The sequence below is a fragment of the Talpa europaea genome (genome assembly GCF_964194135.1).
Source record: "Talpa europaea genome assembly, chromosome: 3".
In the NCBI taxonomy this organism is placed as follows: domain Eukaryota; kingdom Metazoa; phylum Chordata; class Mammalia; order Eulipotyphla; family Talpidae; genus Talpa; species Talpa europaea.
In genome coordinates this window covers 28,792,232-28,815,198 of record NC_140069.1, presented here as the reverse complement: position 1 = coordinate 28,815,198, position 22,967 = coordinate 28,792,232, and the positions used below count along the sequence as shown (strand labels likewise).

The 22,967-nt window shown below is 35.0% G+C and overlaps 1 protein-coding gene across 4 annotated transcripts in view; it reads left to right on the top strand.

The window, feature by feature from the left end:
* VPS13B (vacuolar protein sorting 13 homolog B) overlaps positions 1 to 22,967 on the top strand; it is a gene marked incomplete at both ends in the record, with an annotated part of 598,760 nt that overhangs the window by 23,610 nt on the left and 552,183 nt on the right. For all 4 annotated transcript variants that reach the window (XM_084230016.1, XM_084230015.1, XM_084230017.1 and 1 more), the window contains 3 exons: positions 13,726 to 13,846; positions 19,010 to 19,177; positions 22,251 to 22,432. In XM_084230016.1, the coding sequence (XP_084086142.1) occupies positions 13,726 to 13,846; positions 19,010 to 19,177; positions 22,251 to 22,432 (471 nt within the window). The remainder of the gene's footprint in view (positions 1 to 13,725; positions 13,847 to 19,009; positions 19,178 to 22,250; positions 22,433 to 22,967) is intronic.

Sequence of the window (22,967 nt, the reverse complement as noted above, 5' to 3'; positions counted from 1 at the left end):
TAATGCAGTCTGCTCCTTTGTTTCACTTATTCTAGCAGTGTTTTGGAGATTCCTGGGGATTATACATATATATATTCCTTGGGATTATACAAGATTATATATAATCTTGTCATCTATAAATACAGAGTTTTATTCATTTTCCATCTTTGTGTATCCTTTTTGTTATTATTTAATACCTCTTCAATCTGACTTCACTATGCCTTTTTAAGCACTTTGGAAAAAGGTCATTAGTAGCATCATTGTTGTAAAATCCAGTGGATACTTTTTTAATCCTCACTCAACTGTGATTATTTGGTACTTTAATCTCTTTCTGAAAAGAAATTTCACTGTGGCTCCTCTGAGTCTTTCCTTACCTCTCTGGCACCCTTTCTCTTACTCTTCTTGTTGTTTCTTTTTTGCCATTCATTCCTAAGTTGGCATTTCCCAGGCTTACATTATTTTAGTCCTGTCTGTGGATAAATTCCCTGTGCATTTAGTAATCGTTATATACTGTTTACTCATAAAATTCTATTTCAGGGTTCAATCTCTCTTTTTTTTGAACTCCGAACACTCAAAGCAAAGACCTTACCATAGATGCCTCACAGGATATTCCAGACTAAATTTATCATAAACGCAAATCTTTTCCTCTTGATACATTTCCAATTTCAGTGAACAATTCTACTTTTCTTCAATCAAAACCAGAAACCCTGAAGAATTCCTTAACTTTCTACATCCCTATATTCAGTTATTCATCATACTCTGGATCTACTGCTCTACTATCTCTTGAATATATCTATTTCAATTTTCATTGGTTTTTCTCTCCAAACCATTTTTCACACTGCCTCCAGGCATGACTTTCCTAAAATGTTAACCAGATCGTTCAGCTGTTTTGCTTAACATTTATTAATGACTATCCTCCTGTTGCTTTTGTAATTCTTCCCCATCTTTTCAACCTGACCTCTTGTAACACTTTCTCTTCTCATATTTTAGCTTCTCCATTCATTTGTAGTGCCTCAGAGTCACACTTGTCTTGATTGCTGTAGCATCTGAAGAAATAGGAAAATCAGTTCATCTGTGGACATGAGTAAATACATTGTTTATCATGTCATGGGTGAATAGTGATATTTTCACTTCTTTTTCTTTTTTTTTTGGTTTTAATTTTAATTAATTAATTTATTTTTTAAATAATAAATTTTATTTTTATATTCCCCATACAATTGCAACCCCCCCATTCTGACCCCAATCCCTCCCCTCCCGCCCCCCATCCCCCAAAAAGTGTCTCTGGTTCATAGTTTTTTGTTGATTTTGATTTTCACTTTCTTATAGTTATTCATTTTCCTGGTCCCTTATTTAAGTTTTGTAGATTCCTGCTATGAGTGAGACCATCCGGTATTTTTCTTTTTCTTTCTGGCTTATTTCGCTGAGCATGATCCCTTCCAGCGCCATCCATGTTGCTGCAAATTGCATGTGTTTATCTTTTTTGAATGCTGAGTAATATTCCATGGTATATATGTACCACATCTTCTTGATCCAGTCATCTATTTTTGGGCATTTGGGTTGTTTCCAAAGCTTAGCTATTGTACATAGTGCTGCTATAAACATAGGGGTGCAGGTGCTCTTTGGAATTGATGTTTCTGTGTCCTTTGGGTAAATAACTAGGAGTGGAATTGCTGGCTCATATGGAAGCTCTATGTTTAGTAGGTCCAGAAATCTCCATACAGCTCTCCACAGTGGTTGGACCAGTTTGCACTCCCACCAACAGTGCAGGAGGGTTCCTTTTTCTCCACACCCTCCCCAACATTTGTTGTTGCTAGTTTTTTTAATATGTGCCATTCTCACTGGTGTAAGATGGTATCTCATGGTAGTTTTGATTTGCATTTCCCTGATTACATTTTCACTTATTTTTCTAATTTGAACTTTCATTACTTTTTCTTGCCTGATTGCTCTTGCTATGACTTTCAATACTATCATGAACAGTGCTGAAAGTGAACATTCTTGTTCCTGATGTTAAGGGAAATCCTTTCACTTTTTCAGCATTGTGTACAATGTTAGCTGTGGGTTTGTCATGGAATATTTATTTTAAAATAATTATATATGAATTTTAAACTTTTCTCATATGGCAAATATGGGTAGCTATAAACCACATAATACAAAAGATCTCTAGGGTCTATGTAAATTATAAGAATGTAAAATTTCTGAATTTAAAAATTTTTAGGACCCATGGTTCAGAGAATGGGGAATTATTGAATTATTTTAAGCTAGTGTGAACTTTGTGACTTTGTATTTTAGGATATATACTTTTTTCACAGTAGAGGAATACATTGAAGGAGGTGACTTAAGGTGAATATTTTGGTTCACTCTGCACTATTCTAGGAGAAAATTCATGGCCTAATGGAACTAAGTCATTTACTGTGGGCATGGAGAACTGGGATGGATTCTGGAGGGAAGTATAGAGAGTAAGTTTTGGAATGACTTCTGAAACTTTGGTTTAGGATGATTGGGTGGATTATGGTTCAGTTAACTTAGATTCTTTTTAGGGTTAGAAACTTGTCTGTCAAGCTCAGTATATGCTAACATAACTAGTAGTTAGATCTTACTGAAGATTAATATGTGAAGTAAGCATTATTCATTTGGGATAAGCACCTAACAGTTGTCGTGTTAGCACTTATTTTCCTTTCTTTGAAGGAAAAGTTGAAAAGTTCATTTGACTAATCTTTAAGCCATAGGTACTGTATTAAATACTGGAGACATAGTGACCAATGAGAGAGACTGAAATGAACCTTTTTCTCCTTTTGAAGTGTTTTAAGGAAAAGTTGATAAATCACAAGTGGTTATGATTTTAATTTTACTATAGAAATATTGTTTGTAGTTTTGTTGACCCACGGGACAAACTATATTGCTTTGGATTTCATTTTTTCAGCTGATATAGCTGAAATAATTGCACACATTATTGAAAAGGAAATAAAAAATTAAGAATCACAAACATACTTTTGAATGGATGAAAATAAAGATACATTAATTTCAAACTGTATTATAGGCCTACGCTTGGGACAGAAGAAATCATGGTTTCTTAGGTTGAAATTCAAGATCATCAGTGAATTTTCAGATAGTGAAAGGTCTTAAAAGCAAAACATTTGAGGACTACAGGTGTAGAGTAAGGAGTGGGAAATCTGTCTAGATCTTCCCAGTGAGAAATAGTAGAATGAGGACTCTTAGTTAGCTATTTGGAAGATAACATGTGTTATAAAGAATGGTTCTTTAAAAAATACATTTATGGGTTTAAATCACAGAATCTTTTATTAACCTGAGATTTATGTTACACAAAAATCAGACATGGCATAAAGTGGATTTTTGGTTTGAGGAAGTTTTAATTCTTGCCATGTTGGATCCTTTTTTTTTTTTGGGTACTTCAGTTGTGTCTGTTTCATCCTTGGAAAGAGCTTTTTCTTTTTTGAGCTTATAAAAGTATGTTTATTCTCTCATCATTCTTTAATCTTCTCAAGAAGAAAGTTGTATTTGACTGAATAAGTAAGAGTGGTTTTTAGTTTCATGAAGGACTGTGTATGAATGATATGAATGAATGGAAATGTGAGGTTGTAATAGAAGTGGCAATACTACCTTACTTACAGTGTTTGGTACTGCAGACACTATAATTTATGTGTCTAAATGCTGCAAACAAAATGAAAAATGCTGGCTTGAGACTTTGCATTTGTTGATGACTGCAAATTATTTTTCCCCTTAGCCGTAAGCCATCCCAGTGGGTTATCTGGCATTAAAGATAGTGAACACAGACTGCACCTTTAGTTTTTTGTCTTTGGTTCTTAAGCACTGTAAGTTCCCTTTCAGTCAATAAAATGCAACAGTTCTCTGCTCTTATTTTGAGGATTAGGTGCTGCTAGTTTTCTTGACCTTGTTTGTTTTGCTATGATTTTCTGTTTGAAACTTGGGAGTATCTTGTATTTTGTACCTGAACTGAGTTTGTATTTTTTTTTAAATAAATTTTATTTTTATATTCCCCATACAATTGCAACCCCCTTATTTTGACCCCAATCCCTCCCCTCCCCGCACCCCACCCCCCATAGAGTGTCTCTGGTTCATAATTTTTTGTTGATTTTGATTTTCACTTTCTTATAGTTATTCATTTTCCTGGTCCCTTATTTAAGTTTTGTAGATTCCTGCTATGAGTGAGACCATCCGGTATTTTTCTTTTTCTTTCTGGCTTATTTTGCTGAGCATGATCCCTTCCAGCGCCATCCATGTTGCTGCAAATTGCATGTGTTTATCTTTTTTGAATGCTGAGTAATATTCTATGGTATATATGTACCACATCTTCTTGATCCAGTCATCTATTTTTGGGCATTTGGGTTGTTTCCAAAGCTTAGCTATTGTACATAGTGCTGCTATAAACATAGGGGTGCAGGTGCTCTTTGGAATCGATGTTTCTGTGTCCTTTGGGTAAATACCTAGGAGTGGAATTGCTGGATCATATGCAAGCTCTATGTTTAGTAGGTCCAGAAATCTCCACACAGTTCTCCATAGTGGTTGGACCAGTTTGTACTCCCACCAACAGTGCAGGAGAGTTCCTTTTTCTCCACATCCTCGCCAACATTTGTTGTTGCTAGTTTTTTTTACTATGTGCCATTCTCACTGGTGTAAGATGGTATCTCATGGTAGTTTTGATTTGCATTTCCCTGATGACAAGTGATGTTGAACATTTTTTCATATGCCTGTTGGCCATTTGCATTTCCTCTTCAGAGAAGTTTCTTTTTAGCTTTCCTGCCCATTTTTTGACTGGATTGTTTTCTTTGTTGTTGTTGAGTCTCATCAGCTCTTTGCAGATTTTTGTGATCAGTCCTTTATCATTAGTGTTGTGTGCAAAAACGTTCTCCCAGTCGGTGGGGTTTCTCTTTGTTTTGGTTATTGTCTCTTTTGCTGTGCAGAAGTTCTTTAATTTGATGTAGTCCCACCTGTTTATCTTTGCCTTCACTATCACTGATTTGGGCGATGTGTCTGTAAAGATGTCTTTTTTTTTTTAAAGATTTATTTTATTTATTATTTATTTATTTATACAAGCACTGGGTACATTCAGAAGAGTGGGAGGGTGAGAGAATTCACCAGAGCCAGAGCTGGGAGCAGAGCAGGCAGAAGGACCGAAGCACACTGCTGAGGGGAGCAGCGGGTGGTAGGAAAGGTCTGCGCACCATGTGGGACCCTCCTCCAGTGGCTGGGGAGCAGCCAGGGATTGAACCGGCGCTGCAGAGGTTGTGGGCAGCTTCACAACCCAGCGCTCAACCACTGCGCCACCGGGAGGCCCTGTAAAGATGTCTTTGATGTGTATATCACGTAGTGTTTCGCCTATATTTCCTTCTATGTATTTTATGGTTTCAGGTCTTATGTCTAGTTCTTTAATCCATTTTGAGTTGATTTTTGTGTATGGTGTGAGGTAGTGGTCAAGCTTCATTCTTTTGCATGTAGCGACCCAGTTTTCCCAGCACCATTTATTGAACAAACTTTCTTTGCTCCAATGCATAGTCTTTGCTCCTTTGTCAAAAATTAGTTGACCATAAATCTGTGGGTTTATTTTCTGGATTTTCTATTTGATTCCATTGGTTTGTGTGTCTGTTCTTGTTCCAATACCATGCAGTTTTGATGATTATGGCTTTGTAGTATAGTTTGAAGTCTGGGAGTGTGATGCCTCCATTCCCTTCTTTTTTTTTTTTCAGGAGAGCTTTGGCTATTTGGGGTTTTTGGTGATTCCATATGAATTTCATCAATAATTGTTCTATTTCTTTGAAGAATGACATTGAAATTTTTATTGGAATAGCATTGAATCTGTATATTGCTTTTGGTAGGATGGCCATTTTAATAATGTTTATTCTTCCAATCCATGAGCAGGGGATGTCTTTCTGAGTTTGTATTTTAATTGAGTTTTCTATTAAGAGATGATGGTTGGGTATTACGAGTCTAACATTTTCTCCCTACTAATTGGAATATTTTAGATGATTCACATTTATTAATTTTTCACATAGCAGGTTTAAATCTAATGTCTTATTTTTCTATTTGTCCCACCTGATTTTGTTCTTTACTTCCCTCCCCCCCCTATTGTTTTTTGCATCAGTGGAGTATATTTTAGCATTCCATTGTGTCTCCATTATTGGTTTATTTGCTATACCTCTTTCAGTTTTTAGCAGTTGTTCTAAGGTTGACAATACTTGTCAACTTACCATCTTGTCTAATTTACCATCTTCTGCTTTGAAATTATAATGTACCTCTTAATGGATACTCTATTATTCCTCACTGTGCTTGTAGAAGTATAGTTCTCTCTATCCTCTATGACCATTTGTGCTAATGTTGCTGTAATTCCTACTTCTGTGTATGTTACAAATTTACAATACATGATTACTCTGAATGTTGAGTTTTTAAGAAATTAAAAAGGAAGAAAAAGTGTTGAATTTTCCCACATAGTTTTTTTCTGGCACTTTTCATTCCTTTATATAGATGAAGACTTTAATCTTGCAACATTTTACTTTAGCTAGAAGAACTTCTTTTATTATTTTTTTTGCAGTTCATTTCATCTTACTATAAGTTTTTTCAACTTTTGTTTGAAAAAGGTGTTGCATCTTTCTTTGCTTAACAATTCTGATTTCTGGATTTAACCTTTGGGATAATTCTGTTTCTTTAGGTATTGATAGGGCTTTTCTAACAGCAGCTGTATCTTACCTTCAGCATTTCTTGTTTCTGTTCTTTTTGGTATGAGCCATCCTGAAGGGTGAGGTGGTGTCTTCTTATGTTTTTTTTTTTTTTTTTTTAAAGATTTGTTTGTACAAGCACTGGGTACAGTCAGAAGCGCGGGAGGGTGAGAGAATTCACCAGAGTTAGAGTAGGAGAGCAGAGTAGGCAGACTGATGAAATACACTGCTGAGGGGAGCAGCGGGCAGCAGGAGAGGTCTGCGCGTCATGTGGGACCCTCACTAGGTGGCCGGGATCAAACCTGTGCTGCAGAGGCTGTGGGCAGCTTCGCAACCCAGCACTCAACTGCTGTGCCACTGGGGAGGCCCCTCCTTTCATTTTATTTTAATGAGAAGATTCTTCTTCTTGAATGAAGTTCTTTTAAAGTTTCTTGCATGCATATTTCATTGGCTTGTCAATATATAGAATAAACTTTAAATTTCTTAGACTGATATTTATGGTACAGATCACTTGCTCCAGTTTCATTTTACAATGTAATATTTCATAGTGCTCTATTTTACCCTAATTGGACTACTTATTTCCTTTTCAATATGACAATGAATATTTCTTCCACCCCCAACTCCGGTTTTTTATTTTTTTTTTCCCGTTTTAAGGTAGTCTTTTCAAATGTATCTGTTGTGTGGTTTTCTTGACTATTCATGTTCACAGAATTCTTTTCGTTCTCAGATGTATGATAATTAGTACTGTAATATTTACTTGACCTTTTCTCTTAGGGAGACAGTAGAACAATACCTTGTTAGGATCATGTCATTTAATAGTCTGATTTTGAACTATTTATTTAAATCTCTTTATGCCTTAGTTTCTTTGTGTTTAAATGGGATACACTTGATTGAGGGATAGTTGTCTAATTGATAGGGTGGTTAAAAGGATTAAGATATATGAATGTAATGTCACTAGCAGTGGGTGACATGTTGGAAGTACCATAAAATCACTCTTTTCCCCTTTCTTCCTGCCATTCTCCTTCCTTCTTGTTTTTCCTTCTTCATTTCCTGTTTCCTGGTCACAGGGATTTTTCAGTCAGTCAGATCTGTATGTTCCTCCCAGCTCTATCACTTCCTATCTTTTTGATTCCTCACTCACTCCCCTTCCCATTTTCTTATATCTTTGTTAATTTTGGGACAGTATTTGATTTCTCCCCTCAGATGTAGTTCCCTTGGTTCTCCCACTTGCATAGCACCTGTGATCTATCATCACATTACCTTGTGCTCTTCCTTCCCTATTTTGACCCCTTCATCTCCCGCCCCCTACTTCCCTGTTGTTTGCCTCAGATCTGTTGACCTTGAAACATATTTTCCTCATCCGTAAAATACTTGAGGGTCTCCCTGGTGGTGCAGGGGGTTAAGTGCAGCTCTCTGAAGCTGTCCGTGGCCTTTGCGTTAGAGTTCTGTCCCCTGGCCTGCCAGGAACAACCCACATGGCATGGCAGACCTCTCCTGTCTCTCCAGCTGCTCCCTGAGTGGTGTTTTTCCGTACATCTGCCTGTTCTGCTCCCTGCTCTTGCTCTCTCTGGTGAATCTCCCTCAACCCCACTTAAAAAAAAAAAATTAAAAAAAAAACTTGAGGCCTGGCACATGTAAGTGCTTAGTAAAGGTTTCTTACTTCTTTGTGATGTGTGTATATGTATCACAAATACATAAATATAAATAAATATGATTACTTAAAATTACTAAAAAATTCTTATTTGCTCTTAACCTTTTATGTATGTTTTATTCCTTAAATAGGTGTTGCCAGTGTGATAGATAAGCTTCAGTGAGAAGCTGACTCTCAAAGAGAATTTTATTACTGTATTGGTCACACACACACTTAAGTTCAAAGAGGCAAGCCAACCCCAAGTTCCCTAGTACCTTTGACTGAAGACAGTAGCCTTGACATGTCTTAGCCGGGCCTTCCACCTAAGTGAAAGTCCTCGGGCTACTGGAAGTTTCTAGGCTCGAGTGCAGATGGTCATGCAGGGTATTGAGCTGATAGGCAGCTTGTGCCGCTATCGGGAAGCCGAGCCAGGGAGTGCAGGTGTGCCGGAGAGCGAGGAGCAGGAGCAAGCTGGACTCTGAAGAGTAGCCTCCCGCTAGTCCTTTGCTCCAAGCCAGTTTTTAGGACTTCTCTGAGTCTGCTTCAGGCGGCTCTTTTATACCTTCTTACCAGGTTTAGGCTCAGGCACCATCTGCTTTATCAGTCTGTAACACTCAGTATGTGGCCTCAGCTACTTTCACTCAGTGCTCGCAGGCACCTTAATATTTTCAGCTTTAATTGTGAGCTTTATATGTTTGTTACAGTAGATAAGTCAGTACCTCTACAAGGGTACCACCTGTATTTTTCTCAAAATGCCTAAGACATACTTTTGATCAAGTATTTCTTGCTAAGGAAGTTGTATATAAGAAAACAAAGTACAATTTTATTAATCTGTTCAAGCACTCAATTCCTTCCTGTAAATTCTGGTGAAAATTAGATGGTAGGGGGTGCTTAGGCTACAATGCCTCTATTTACTTTTGTTCTTTCCTTTGTTAATTTCTGCTTCTTATACCTTACAAATATACGAGTGGGTCAAATCTCTTTAATCCAGTGATTTAAGAAAAGGTAGCAATGTGATACACCCTTACTGGAATGAAGGAAGAGATGTGTGCAGTGATAAAGAACAAAATATCCCTAATACAGTGTTGCTGTTATCGGTCATAGTTTGATCATTTTTTGACTGAGGTAGCATCCTAGTTCAGGTAACTGTGTGTGTGAAAAGAAGGCAGAGGAAGGATGTGTAATGGTCACATCATGTGGGGAAAATGGCTCTTGAACTCTTACTGAATAGCATGGATCTCAGAGAGAGAAGAGAGAACCCCTAACATAAGTGTTTATAGTTTAGTCATTTGTTTCACTATTCAAATGTAACATAATAAAAATTCAGCTTTGCCCTCTTAAGTGAGCTATTTCTCTGTTTGTGAGGATCAAGACAAAATTACTCCTTTTACTTAAGTGTGCTTTGTATTTTTTTTTAATGTTGACAGTTATGTTTATTAATATTCCTGGCAGGATAGAGGTGAGCCAGAGATAGCCATTTTTTTTTTTTTTTTAACCATGAAAGCTAGTGAATGTGTATTCTCTGGCATTTTCTTTTGTTCTCTAAGTATTTCTGGTTTGATAACTTTATTTGGCACTCTGATTGTAACTTGTCAGTACTTTTCTAAGCTGACAATAACCACTGTACTTGCTACTGGAGAAGTTAGAAATGAATGTCCCTAAGAGCCTGCTGGAGTTCATTTTTAAGGCCCTCATATTGTGTGTCAGGAGCTTTTTGGTCACCAGTGCTGCCAGTTGTGCCTTAGTCCTTTTCTGCTTGCCAAGTTTAGTGTAAAAAGACTGAAGAGTATAAAACATTAAGTTCTTATTCCCACCTTCAGTTTCTTTTTCACCTCTTTCATGTATTTTAACCTTTTGTCTATTTCTAAATAAGTACTTGCAATGATTCAGTCACTTGTTTTAAGTTTTGTCCTCAGTCTTGCACATTGTGAATCTGGGAGTTGATGGTTTTGAAGTTTTAATCAACTAGTTCCATGAGAGCTAAGGTGAAAAGCTTGCAACATGAGCCCATGATCTCTGAGTTTGCAAATAATGCATCTATATACAGTGCTTGCCACATTCTCCCTCTGTTAGGAACTTGTAAGGAAAGGACATTATTTGTTTCATGAGGAGCAAAGGGCAGTATATTCAGAAATAGCTGTGTGGTCCCCAAGAGGAAACATTCTTTTGCCATGAACTATACTGACCAGACTTTTTGGAAAAACTGCAACCTAAAGAACAAAGATACAACTGTAATGTGTTTGGGGTTAAAAATTATCTCAAAATATTTTAGCTAGTATTTTTGAGAACAGAGTTTCTTTTATTAGAAATTAGAGTCTTTGATCAGTGAAGTGAAATGTGTAATAGTCTAAAGTGTGCATTCTGGCTAAAAGCAGATGATGAACTCAAACTAATGATGGAAGTAATTCCAGTTTTGATAGTAAATATTATAATTCTTGTGTTGCTTTATTTTGGAGCAGGATTTGAATGGAAACTTGTATCAATTCTTGTGTTGCTTTATTTGGAGCAGGATTTGAATGGAAACTTGTATCAATACAAGTAGAATGAAATTGAAATGAAAACAGGTTCAAATTTTTGAAAGGATTACTTTCTAATTACATGTGCAGCCATAATTTCCTAACCATAATTAAGAAATGTCCACATAGTTGGTAATGTTCATTAATATATATTCTGTGAATATCACAAATAATACTCATTTTTAAAGGACACTAAACTTTCATTTTATTATAAACTTAAGCAAATAAAATTATTTAGCTTGGTTTTCTTATGAATAATAAAAATGTGTAGTTTGTAGGGAGACTTTATTTTCTGTCGTTTATTAAAAACTATTTGAAAACTTAGTCTATGTACTATACCCCTTTTTGCTGCTAATAACTTAATAAAACAAAATAAAAACAACTTGTTCTTTCTTTTGCTCTAAAATGTTTGTCATCTTGTGTATGCCAGATTTATTGAACTGAAGTAGTTTTAGTGCATTTTGGCGGCTATGTTTATTATGACATCACTGTAATCTATGTACAGTATGTGATTTCAGATGGTTTCAGTGTTAAATATTCTCATAATTATGCTAGTTTTGGCAGTTCATTTGGAACTTTTTCACATTTCTGTAATGAAACTGTTTTACTTCTGGACTTTTGAGACAACCATATGTTTCAAAAATTAATAGTGTGCTTTTAATGTTAATGTTATACAGAAGTGTATGACTGCAGACATTTTTAAAGATGTAAGTTGAACTAAAAGTAATTACAGTAAGGTTTTACTCACAGTAGTAGTCATTTAGCATTTTAGACTATAACATCTCCCAAAATAACAGAATATGTGATTATTAAGATTGAATAGTGTGTTTTGTGGAATAAAACACTAATGTTTATATTGCATTAACTTAAACGTTGCATTAACTCAAATTCATGTGAAAATTTTCATTGTTTATGATAAGAAATCTCTTACTATTTGCTTGTATTGAAATTTCCAACAGAAATTCTTTTTTTGATAATCTATCTCTGGCATTGAAGCCATGTTATTTTGCAGAGTCATCTTTATTGTATAATCCACTTAATGTTTTATTGAATAAGAATTTTTGTTTTCTGAAGGGCATTTTATCATTGTTCTTATTTGTCTCTAGTACCTTGTTAGCTGGGTAAATTTGTTTTCAAAAGTTTTTCTTCAGATATATAAAAAACAAAGCTAATTTTATCACCATTGTTGTACTTTTAAGATTGTTTTACTAATGGTTAATGAATTTATGATGCCTAATACATCATTGTAATACACCTAGTACACCTTTGTGATGTTAGATTTTATCTCTCACCCCTCATGGATCTTTCCTTCAAGCACAATGTGCTTTTATCCCTAAAAAAAGAATAAAGATGTAGATGATTTTACCTCATGTTATTGCCCCTCCCCATCTATTGCCTCCATATTAAAACACCTGTCTTCTCAAAAGAGAAATTTATGCTTATTCATTCCTCATAAACTTCTCATTCTCCCTCTGGTCCGTGTGTAGAACTATAAAATCTCCTTTCTACAGATTATTGGTATCCTCCTCTTGATCACCAAATTCTGAATTATGTGACCTAATTGAGGACTGAGATGATCTCTATAGTACTCAACATTACCCTGGTTTTGTTAAAGCTGTCCATACCTATAGATATTGGGCTTGTTCTTTTTTCTTAAACATTGTATACTCTAACTTTATTTGAACTAATTACCATTCCTTGTGCTGTATGTGTTTATCCGGTTTTATTTTTGTTTATAGTTTTCCCCTTGTTTAGCCTTCAATCTTAACCTATGTTCCTGTTACTTAAAAAAATGAACAAAAAAATTCCTGTGAAACTAATTATATACTTTTTAAGATTCTAAAATCTTTGAGGATCAGTATTGTATCTAATTTGTCTTTCTAAATCCAAAAATAATCACATAACAGCATTATATAAATATTGACTCAAGACAGGAAAAGATTGGTCATTTGCATTACATAAATGATGGGATAGATTTCAAAAATATGTATTGATTGATGATTAAGATGATTAAGGCAGCTCATACTGCCCACCTGTGACTATGCAGGTGCCTCGTTTTTCTTTCTCCTTTTCCTAATAAACCTGTCCTTTTAAAGTGTTAAAAAAAATAAGAAGAGAGGTTGGATTTTTAATTTGCAAAATAGTGAAGTCTTACTATATAAACAGCAAATAGGGGGAAGTGAATGTCCTCTTTTTTTTTTTTTTTTCCTTTCAGAGCTGGAAAGTGTTTAAAAATTTCCTTGAGCTCTTTCTGCCTGTTGGTATCCGTGCAAGTGTCCTTTATTCTTCTTCCCCTTTTTAATAAACCTGTTCTTATGGATATAAAAAAAGCCAGAAAGCTTCCATGAAATCGTCTTCTTTTGCTAAAATCATATACAAGAATTCTTTTTTGAGATTCTCAAGCTGTCTGTTTTGATACCAACTAAAGAGGAAAGAATTGATTTGTGGTTTTAAACTGCTTGCTATTTTTTTTAGGACTTATTTATTTATGCATACAAGAGCTGGGGTGCAGGCCAGAAATGTGGTGGGTGAGAGGATTCACCAGAGGCAGAGTGGGGAGCAGAACAGACAGATGTACTGAAATACACTGCTGAGGTTGAGCAGCAGGCGAGACAGGAGAATTCTGCTGCGCCATGTGAATATCTCCCTGGCTGGGGATTGAACTCATGCTGCAGTGACTGTGGCTAGTTTCATAGTGCTGCATCTTAACCCTTTCTGCCACCAGGGAGGCCCCTGCTTTACTATTTTTTGAATGCTATTTCAAATTGTGGAGGTTGGTTATATAGCTTTCTAGAGCTAAAAAAATTATGAGTGTCTAATCCCATTAGACACCTTAAACTGCAGGTATTCAACAAGTTTTCTTAATTTGTGAATGTTGATAGATACTTTTATTTCTTTAAAATAAAAATAGGATGACCATGAAAGCTGTGGTTCTAATTCTACCAACCGTAGTACTACTGAGAACACAAAAGCATCAGTGAAACCACGAAGAATTCAACAAGCTGCTCCTACAGATCCTGATTTACCACCAGGTAACTTCTAAGGGATTGATAAAGCCAAATGTCACTTTTTATTTATCATGTTGTAGACCTTTCTTTGTATAAAACACACTTTCAGTATTTTTAGTGTTATAAAATTTAGATTATATGTGCATTTGCCGCATGTCTTCAGTACAGATTGAGCACAGAGCCTTAATGTCTTACATTTAAATTTTGATGCTATTTTGTAGATGATTATTCCTTGAGATTTTTTTGTGACTTCTTTTCCAAGCAAACACTTGCTAATTTCCCACTCTTTGTTTTATATCTTTCTAACTTTTCCCCCCTTGCTGCTTAAAAAATGGAGAAAAGACAGATTATTTTGAGTTTTTGCAAGCTAGAATGTATCACAGACAGGATCCCAAATTATTTTTTTTGTTATTAGGAGAGACCATCATATTTTCTTCATTTCCTGAAATTATAAATAATAGATCCCTCCTAAGTATTTAGTGAATGAAGAAACAATGATCATTACATGTCATCTCTATGCCAAGGTACATTACTCCTCTCCTTTTTTTTTTTAACATGAGTCATCTATCAGTCACTTCTCTTTCCATTTTCTCAGTTACTTCTTTTTCTCTGAGGTATAGTTGGTATTGGTATATGTTTGTTTTCTGTTCCAGAGGCTTATAGGCTTTCTGCTGGTTTTAACCTAATTAATTTTTGACAGTGTACTAGCACCATCTGCCTCACTTTCAAGAGGCTGGAGTAAGGTATACTATTTCCCAGCCCTTCGTCCAGTATGTATTCTGAGTTACATTTGAGTTGAACATTATTAGCTAGTGTTGTTACTTACATATTCTTAAATTCTATCATTTAGGCCTTAGTAATCTCTCTGACTTTAGGAAAGGTGCCAGAATAAATTTTACTTCTAAATATTTTCAGTTCTGGTAAGAGTAGTGTGGTGGTTTCAGATCTTTCTTTTTCCCTTACACTTTGGGGAAAATTTGTGGAAAATTCAATTAAACTGTAGCATGTTCTTTATTACATGGAGAATCCCCCTACTCTTTCAGATATCGACCCTCAAAATTTCCTATGCCAGTGCATTATTTGGAATTCTGTTCATCAATATGGCAAAAAAAAAATTGGTTTTAGGTATAACCCATGAGTCTTGTTTTACTTTTTTCTTCTATAAAATAATTGGAAAAAATTAAAGTTTTGACAGGTTTTGATTTTACAGATAAAAATCTTCTTTGGGCTATCCTGCATGTACTCAAAACATGTTCCAGACTTTGAATGATTATTCATTATTATTATTATTATTATTATTATTATTTTTTTGTGGGACCCTCGCCTGTGGCCAGGGATCGAACTGGCACTGCAGAGGCTGCGGGCAGCCTTGCAACCCAATGCTCAACCACTGCACCACCAGGGGAGGGCCAGATTATTTATTTATTATTATTTTTAAAGATTTATTTATTTATGCATACAAGAGCTGGGGTACAGGCCAGAGAAGCGGGGGTGGGGTGGGGTGAAAGGATTCCCAAGAGACAGAGTGGGGAACAAAACAGGCAGACTGACCGAAATACACTGCTGAGGGGAGTAGCGGCTGAGACAGGAGAGGTCTGCTGTGCCATGTGGGTTGCTCCCTGGAGGGTCCGGGATTGAACTTGTGCTGCAGAGGCTGCGGATTGCTTCATAGTGCAGTGCTTAACCCCTAGCACCACTAGGGAGGCCCCTTTTAATGATTTTTGAAATGTCTGTTTTAGAATATCTTGTTTTTAGCAGCATAAGACAAAGAAACAAATGCAACCGTAAAACATCCTTTTTTAAATGGCATAAAACAGAATTGTACTCTGTATGAACTAGTTGAGGTAGCTTTGGATTAACATGTACTTTTCTGACTTTACTAATAGAAAGACATGTATCCTCTCATGCTGACATAAATCACAGTTAAGGAGTTTTTAAAGGAAGTAACTTGGGTAATTACTGGGTATCAGAATAGTTAAACTTAATCTTGCCAAAGGGGGAAAAAAAAGGATCCAGTTGGATAATGGTAAATCATTTTCAAGTTTAAGTCCTATGGTTACTTGAGCCCCCATTTCTGGCAATCTTATCCTTTCCAAGTACCATATTAAGTTTCTCTCATGGTAGAGATGAGCTCCTGCGCTTTATGTTTTCTAGTATAAATACGTTTCCTCCAGGATCTCTGGTTACAATTTTAGAGTTTGAATACTTAATTAGATTCATAAATGCTTTTTGAGAAAAGTTTTGGTGTTGTCAGTAGTGTTTGTTTTATACCCTGGAAGGATGGTGGTTCTCTAATGGGAAAAGGGGGCAAATCAATATTTAATATCTTTTTGCAGTTTCTGTTCTTATTGTCTAGAATAATCTTTATCAGATTATGAATCCTAACCAATTCTTGCTTTCTGAAAGCAATTCAATGGGTCATGGCAGACACTTAAGAAAATATATGGCATAGAATAGAAAACCTTATAGAATATAGCACGTAGCAAAGATTAGTAATGTTTTAAGAAACTTGTGCAATTGCATGTACTTACGCTCCATTATGATAATATTCTTCCTGGGAAAAAGGGAGAGAGGTCAAAAGATTTTGAATTTGACTGATTTGAAGCATACATATTTTCTTTCTTAATGATATATAAGCCTCCGGACTTTGGATTACTATTTAAAACAGTTTTGAATTGTAGGCACAGCATATCTCATTAAATATCCACTCCTATTTAGAGAAAGTTGAAGATGTTTCATATATGTATTTATTTATATATTCATGTATTCAGTATATTTTCTGCATATTTATCTCTGTAAAGTTAGCCTACTTTTAAATTAGATACCTGGCTTATTCACCTCTGTACTCTCTGAAGTGTATACTTTTTGACTTTTTTTTTTAAGATTTATTTATTTTTTATTTATTTATACAAGCACTGGGTACAGTCAGAAGCGCAGGAGGGTGAGAGAATTCACCAGAGCCAGAGCTGGGAGCAGAGCAGGCAGAAGGACCGAAGTACACTGCTGAGGGGAGCAGCGGGTGGCAGGAGAAGTCTGCACGCCATGTGGGACCCTCCTCCGGTGGCCAGGGAGCAGCCGGGGATTGAACCGGTGCTGCAGAGGCTGAGGGCAGCTTCGCAACCCAGCACTCAACCACTGCGCCACCAGAGAGGCCCCTTTTTGACTTTTATTTTTATTGTAGGGTCTTTAAAGGGCACTGTTCTTTAATTTATTTGTGGCCTGTTAATTTTCTTATTAAATAGTTACTAATTAAAAATAAATTCTCGGGCCTCCCGGGTGGTGCAGCTGTTTGAGCGCCATGCTGTGAAGCTGTCTGCGGCCTCTGCAGTGAGGGTTTGAGGATCCAGGCTGGCCGGCGAGAATCCCACATGGTGTGGCAGACTTCTGTCGTGCCCGCTGCTCCCCTCAGCAGGTTATTTCTGTCATCTGCCTGTTCTGCTCCCTGCTCTGTCTCTGGTGAATCCTCTCACCTTCCCGCACCTCTGGCCTGTACCCCAGCTCTTGTGTAAAAATAAATAAATCTTAAAAAAAAAAATTCTCTGATGGGAAGTATAGAGATAAATTTTGTATTCCTTTGCATATCTTCTACTTTCTTGGTTTTGTTATATAATTATTTCTTTCCTTTTTACCCCTTTATGCATAATATGTGTGTGTGTGTATATGTTTCTAGACACACATTTTAATGAAAATATTTATTGTATATACTAAAAATTATGTTGCACACAGTGTCAGAAGTTAGAACTTATTTATCTTTGATCTTTATCAATTTACATAGATATCAGCAAATAGTTTCTGTAAGGGACAGTTATTAAATATTTTAGACTTCGCAAGTCATATATTTTTTGTCACAATTGCACTCTTCCCATGCAGTATGAAATGCACCATAAGCAGTAAATAAACAAATGTGTGTGAGTATGTTTCAATAAAACTTTATATACAGAAGCAGATGGCAAGGTCTTATTTTGCCAGCTCCTATTCTGATACAGTATCGGGTTCATAATAGGTATTTAGTTATTTCCATACTCACAAAACTGAAGTTTCAGGTTTTGGTGATCAGAGTCACAGTATCATTAAAATGTGGAATAAGAAGCTACTTTAAATTTTCTGTCTAGTAATATGTCTTTATTGGGATATGGGTCCTTGGAAATTTTTTGAAAAGTTATAGGCCCACATACGCACATTCAAAATTTGCATAGAACTTCAGGCTATTCACTTCCTTGGTGAAGTTCATATGTATTCCCAGTTAAATTAATATCCAGCCCAATTTTGTGGAAGCGAATGGAAACTCAGGTATTTGAGGAGAGAGATTATTAATAGTTACTCAAAAAACCTTGTCTGCAGAAAATATTGAATACAAAATAGAAGACATTGTTTCTGAATGGGTGTGTGTGTGTGTGTGTGTGTGTGTGTGTGAGAGAGAGAGAGAGAGAGAGAGAGAGAGAGAGAGAGAGAGAGAGAATGCTTGCCATCTTGGGCAATTAGGGCTTGGTTTTCTGAAAAAACATTGACGAGAGTCTAATAGTTGGAATGTTTATCAGATAATTGTCTTTCCAGTATTTTCCATTTTAATATTTTTCTTGTGTTTTTTCCCTCTTTAGCTCTTTGTCTACATTTCCTTTCTCATTCATATTTTCCCCCTATTCTGTTTCAGTTACGTGTGTGTGTGTAAATGGTTGACTACAGTAGGATAACCATGTTTCTACTACCTATTTTCCCTCAATTTTTATGATTATTTGAAATGCTAAGAGAAGATGCCACCTAGGTCAAAAAGAAACTGAAAGAAGCTTTTTTAACATTTTAATAGTCTGATGTTTATTAATATTGTTTAATTTTAGAAAATGTTTATAAACTAGGCAGAGTATTCCCTAAATAGGCTAAGTATTCCTAGTATAGTATAATCAGTGAGTGGGGTCTACTATTACAGTATTACAAAGGGTATGATCTCTATGGTTTGTCTTATACTTGAATTCTTCACTATTTAGAACTTCCTGATAATGGCTTTTGTAGGTTGGACTTGCCATTCATTAGGGTCACTTTAGCATGCCATTTACCTATGTGAATGTTAGTTTCCTTTTTGCACAATATGATAAATAATCCTCTTAACATACTAAATTCATTAATGAGTTTAAAAATAAGTATTTATTGACAAGTATACAACTAATAGATTCCTTTTTTTCTATTTTATAGGTTATGTCCAGAGTTTGATTAGACGAGTTGTAAATAATGTAAACATTGTTATAAATAATCTCATACTAAAATATGTTGAAGATGATATTGTTCTTTCAGTCAACATCACTTCTGCAGAATGCTATACAGTTGGTGAATTATGGGATCGTGCATTCATGGATATTTCTGGTGAGTAAATGTTAAGAATAGTGTATATATTTTTTGTTATTAAAACAATTGTCCTTGGATTCTAAACCTTTTCTAGCCACTTAACTCTGATAAATTTAATGAAATTTTTAAGCTTGCAAACTAGGAAAATATGAAATGACATACAATTATAGGAAGTTAATAAAGCCTCAGATTAAGATAACCACAGACTTGTTTTTTAATACACTTGATTTTTATTTTTTACCTATTACATGCCCGTTTCAAATGTGATGTATAATTAACAATGCTATTATGGGTTGTAACAATTAAAATTAGGTAATATTTAGTTAAATTTTTTAATGTTTGAAGGAGGAAAGGGAATATTTTGCTTTGCTTAATTCAGTATTGTCATAATGATTTATCTGTTCTGCCTATAATGGACATTTCAGACATTTCCAAAATTTTGCTTTTCCAGACAATGCGAATATGAATCTTTTTGTACATATATTTTGATGTGTATGCGTAATTTTTAGAATTACATATTTTACGTATTACATATTTTAGAATTTTTCAGATGAGAAGATATGCAGCTATTCACATTTTCAAGATAATTCCTGATTATCCAGAGTGCTTATTAGAAATACATAATTACTATCTATTTTATAGGCTAAATTGCAGCACGTTATCTAAAGTAACTACCAGAACTAGAATTCATATTGTAAGCTTTTAAAATATTTTCAAAGCTTAAAAAATTTCCTGTCTTGCTAAATTTCTAGAATATCCTTGAAATATTTCCACTTTATATTCTCACAACATGATGGGACATGGAGAGAGCCTAAATGCCCATCAGTAGGCAATTGGATCACAAAGATGTGGTGGTATATCCACACTAAAGAATATTATTTAGCCATAATGAAAGATGAAATGCAGCTATTTTCTGCAAAATGGAGGCAGTTCCAGGGAATTATGTATAGTAAAACAAGACAGAATGACTCAGATAAGTAGTGGACATAAATATAGTGAATGATTTGTCAAAGTAAAATACAAAAAACTAGTGGATATTAATTAGTGCGGTGAGTAGTACTCAGAGGTTAAGATTGAGCTGCAAGGGAGAAAAGGACAGTGGGAGATAATGGATAGTAATGGGGAAATACATATATATATTCTTCCAACATAATGGATAAGACATGCACTTTGGAGTAAGGTGCCAGAGTTTTAATTACAGCTTTGCTCTTTATAAGCTAACATTAGACAGATTATTTACCATAACCGTGCCTCAGTTTTAACAGAGCCATATAAGTATCATAAGGGATAATGAATGTAAAATAGTGTCTTATAGCAAATACTCAGTAATGATGATTATTATCATAGAGAGGGAAAGAAGCATCAAGAGGGTTTCTTTCATTGCTATCCTATTGCTATCCTATTATCATTTATTTAATTTGCATACATTTGTATAATATCGGTCTCTAAATCATATGTTAATATGTAAAATCAAATAATATGGTGTTTTTTTTTCAACTGATAGACAAATTTGAAATTTATGTATTTTTTTAAAAAGATTTATTTATTTATATATACAAGAACTGAGGTACAGGCCAGAGGTGTGGAGGGTGAGAGGATTCATCAGAGACAGTGGGGTGCAGAATAGACAGATCAACTGAAGTACACTACTGAGGGGAGCAGCAGGCGAATCAGGAGAGGTCTGCTGCACCATGTGGGTAGCTCCCTGGCTGGGGATCGAACTTGTGATACAGTGGCTGTGGATAGTTTCATAGGTTGCATCTTAACCCCTTGCGCCACCAGGGAGGCTCTAAATTTGAAATTTATTTGCTAAGAAAACTGTTTGTAGACATGTTCATACTCTTTATATTTTATTTCTTAAAAACTTGAATCCAAAAAACAAAATATTAAATAATTGATTAATTAGAGGATGCCAAGAATTAATTCTAAGAATTAGTAATATTGAAGAGTGTACCTAAAGCATATTTTATTGTTTTGAACCTTCACATGGCAATAGTATGTGTATGTACTAATTTAAAAATCACTGACCAAGTGGATTGGGCCTGATATATACCTTTGAATTGCTTATTAATAATAAAACTACTCATTTGCTAAAACTTTTATTTTCTAATAGGATGTCTTACCAGTAGTAGTCTAATTTTTATTCCCTTGAAAACGAGGAATTGGAATTGTCTGTGATGATGGAAATATTTTGTGTCTTTAAAGTCCAGTATTTGTTCACTAACTACATGTGACTTGAGCAGTTGAAATGATTTTTGCAACCATGGATCTGAAATTAAATTTTTGAATAATTTTAATGAATTCACATAAAAATTTAAATAGCCACATATTGCTGGTGGCTACCATGCTGAACAGTACAGGTTTAGAGAGAAGTTAGGTTTTTTGATGTAAACTTTGACTATTGCCTGAAATGTTATTTTTCATATGAATTCTCAAGAATTTTATCATTGTTAATATCTCACTGAAGAACTGTCAGAAAAATTTTAATACTTTTTGTTTTTAATTTGTTATTAGATATCATGGCATGTTGAAGGCAAACTATGTCATTTCTTTGTCTTCAATTTGATTTTTCATACATATATTGAGGGTTATTATGCCTATTTCATAAGGTTATTGGAAGATTTAAGTGAGATATTAATAATGATAAGTTCTGGGCCTCCCTGGTGGCGCAGCGGTTGAGCGCTGGGTTGTGAAGCTGCCCGCAGCCTCTGCAGCACCGGTTCGATCCCCGGCTGCTCCCCAGCCACTGGAGGAGGGTCCCACAGGGCTCGCAGAGCTCTCCTGCCTCCCGCTGCTCCCCTGGGCAGTGTACTTCGGTCCTTCTGCCTGCTCTGGTGAATTCCCTGCTCTGGCTCTGGTGAATTCTCTCACCCTCCTGCGCTTCTGACTGTACACAGTGCTTGTATAAATAAATAAATAAATAAATCTAAAAAAAAAATAATGATAAGTTCTTAGCATAGGTTCTGGTATTAAATGTTCTATGGAAGTCATTAGTACTATTATTTTTATTACTGTTTGTACTAATAAGTGATAGTTGCCTTTTTTTCTCTAATTTCAGTTTTCACTTTAAATGTTTTTCTTTTATTTTTAGCAACTGATCTGGTGTTGAGAAAGGTTATCAATTTTTCTGACTGTACAGTATGTCTTGATAAACGAAATGCTAGTGGTAAAATAGAATTTTACCAGGATCCTTTATTGTACAAGTGTTCCTTCAGAACTCGTCTGCATTTTACATATGATAACCTAAATTCCAAGATGCCATCTGTTATTAAAGTAGGTACTTCTTTTTCTAGTAGTTAACTTGCATATCTCCATTTTATTTGTTGACTCTTGTGCATGCTAATTATAAGATGAAGAATTTGACCTCATAATTATATATGCAATGTTCATTTTTTGTAAAAATGTTTATGTTTATATGTTTTATATTATATATTACATTTAAAATTATTTGCATTATGTGGTCTAGGAGAGAGATTTTGAGAACCACTTTTTTTTTCTATGACAATAGTTTCCTTTTTAATTTGCCCAGCTGTTTATTAGTGTTTTTCTCTTTAAATAGTTAGCGAACATCATATAAAAAAGTACATTTGTATCCACAGTTGAATGAAAATCAATTTATATTTCAGTGCTTTCAGTTTGTTTGGTAGGATCTGATAATAATAGTTATGTTCCTTTTTCCTTCTTAGATCTGATAACAATAGTTATGTTCCTTTTTCCTTCTTAGCTTAAAATGCTAACTTAATATCTTAGTTTATTGGTTCATAAAACTTTAGCTTTTGATCTGTGGTTTCAAAATATAATTAAAATG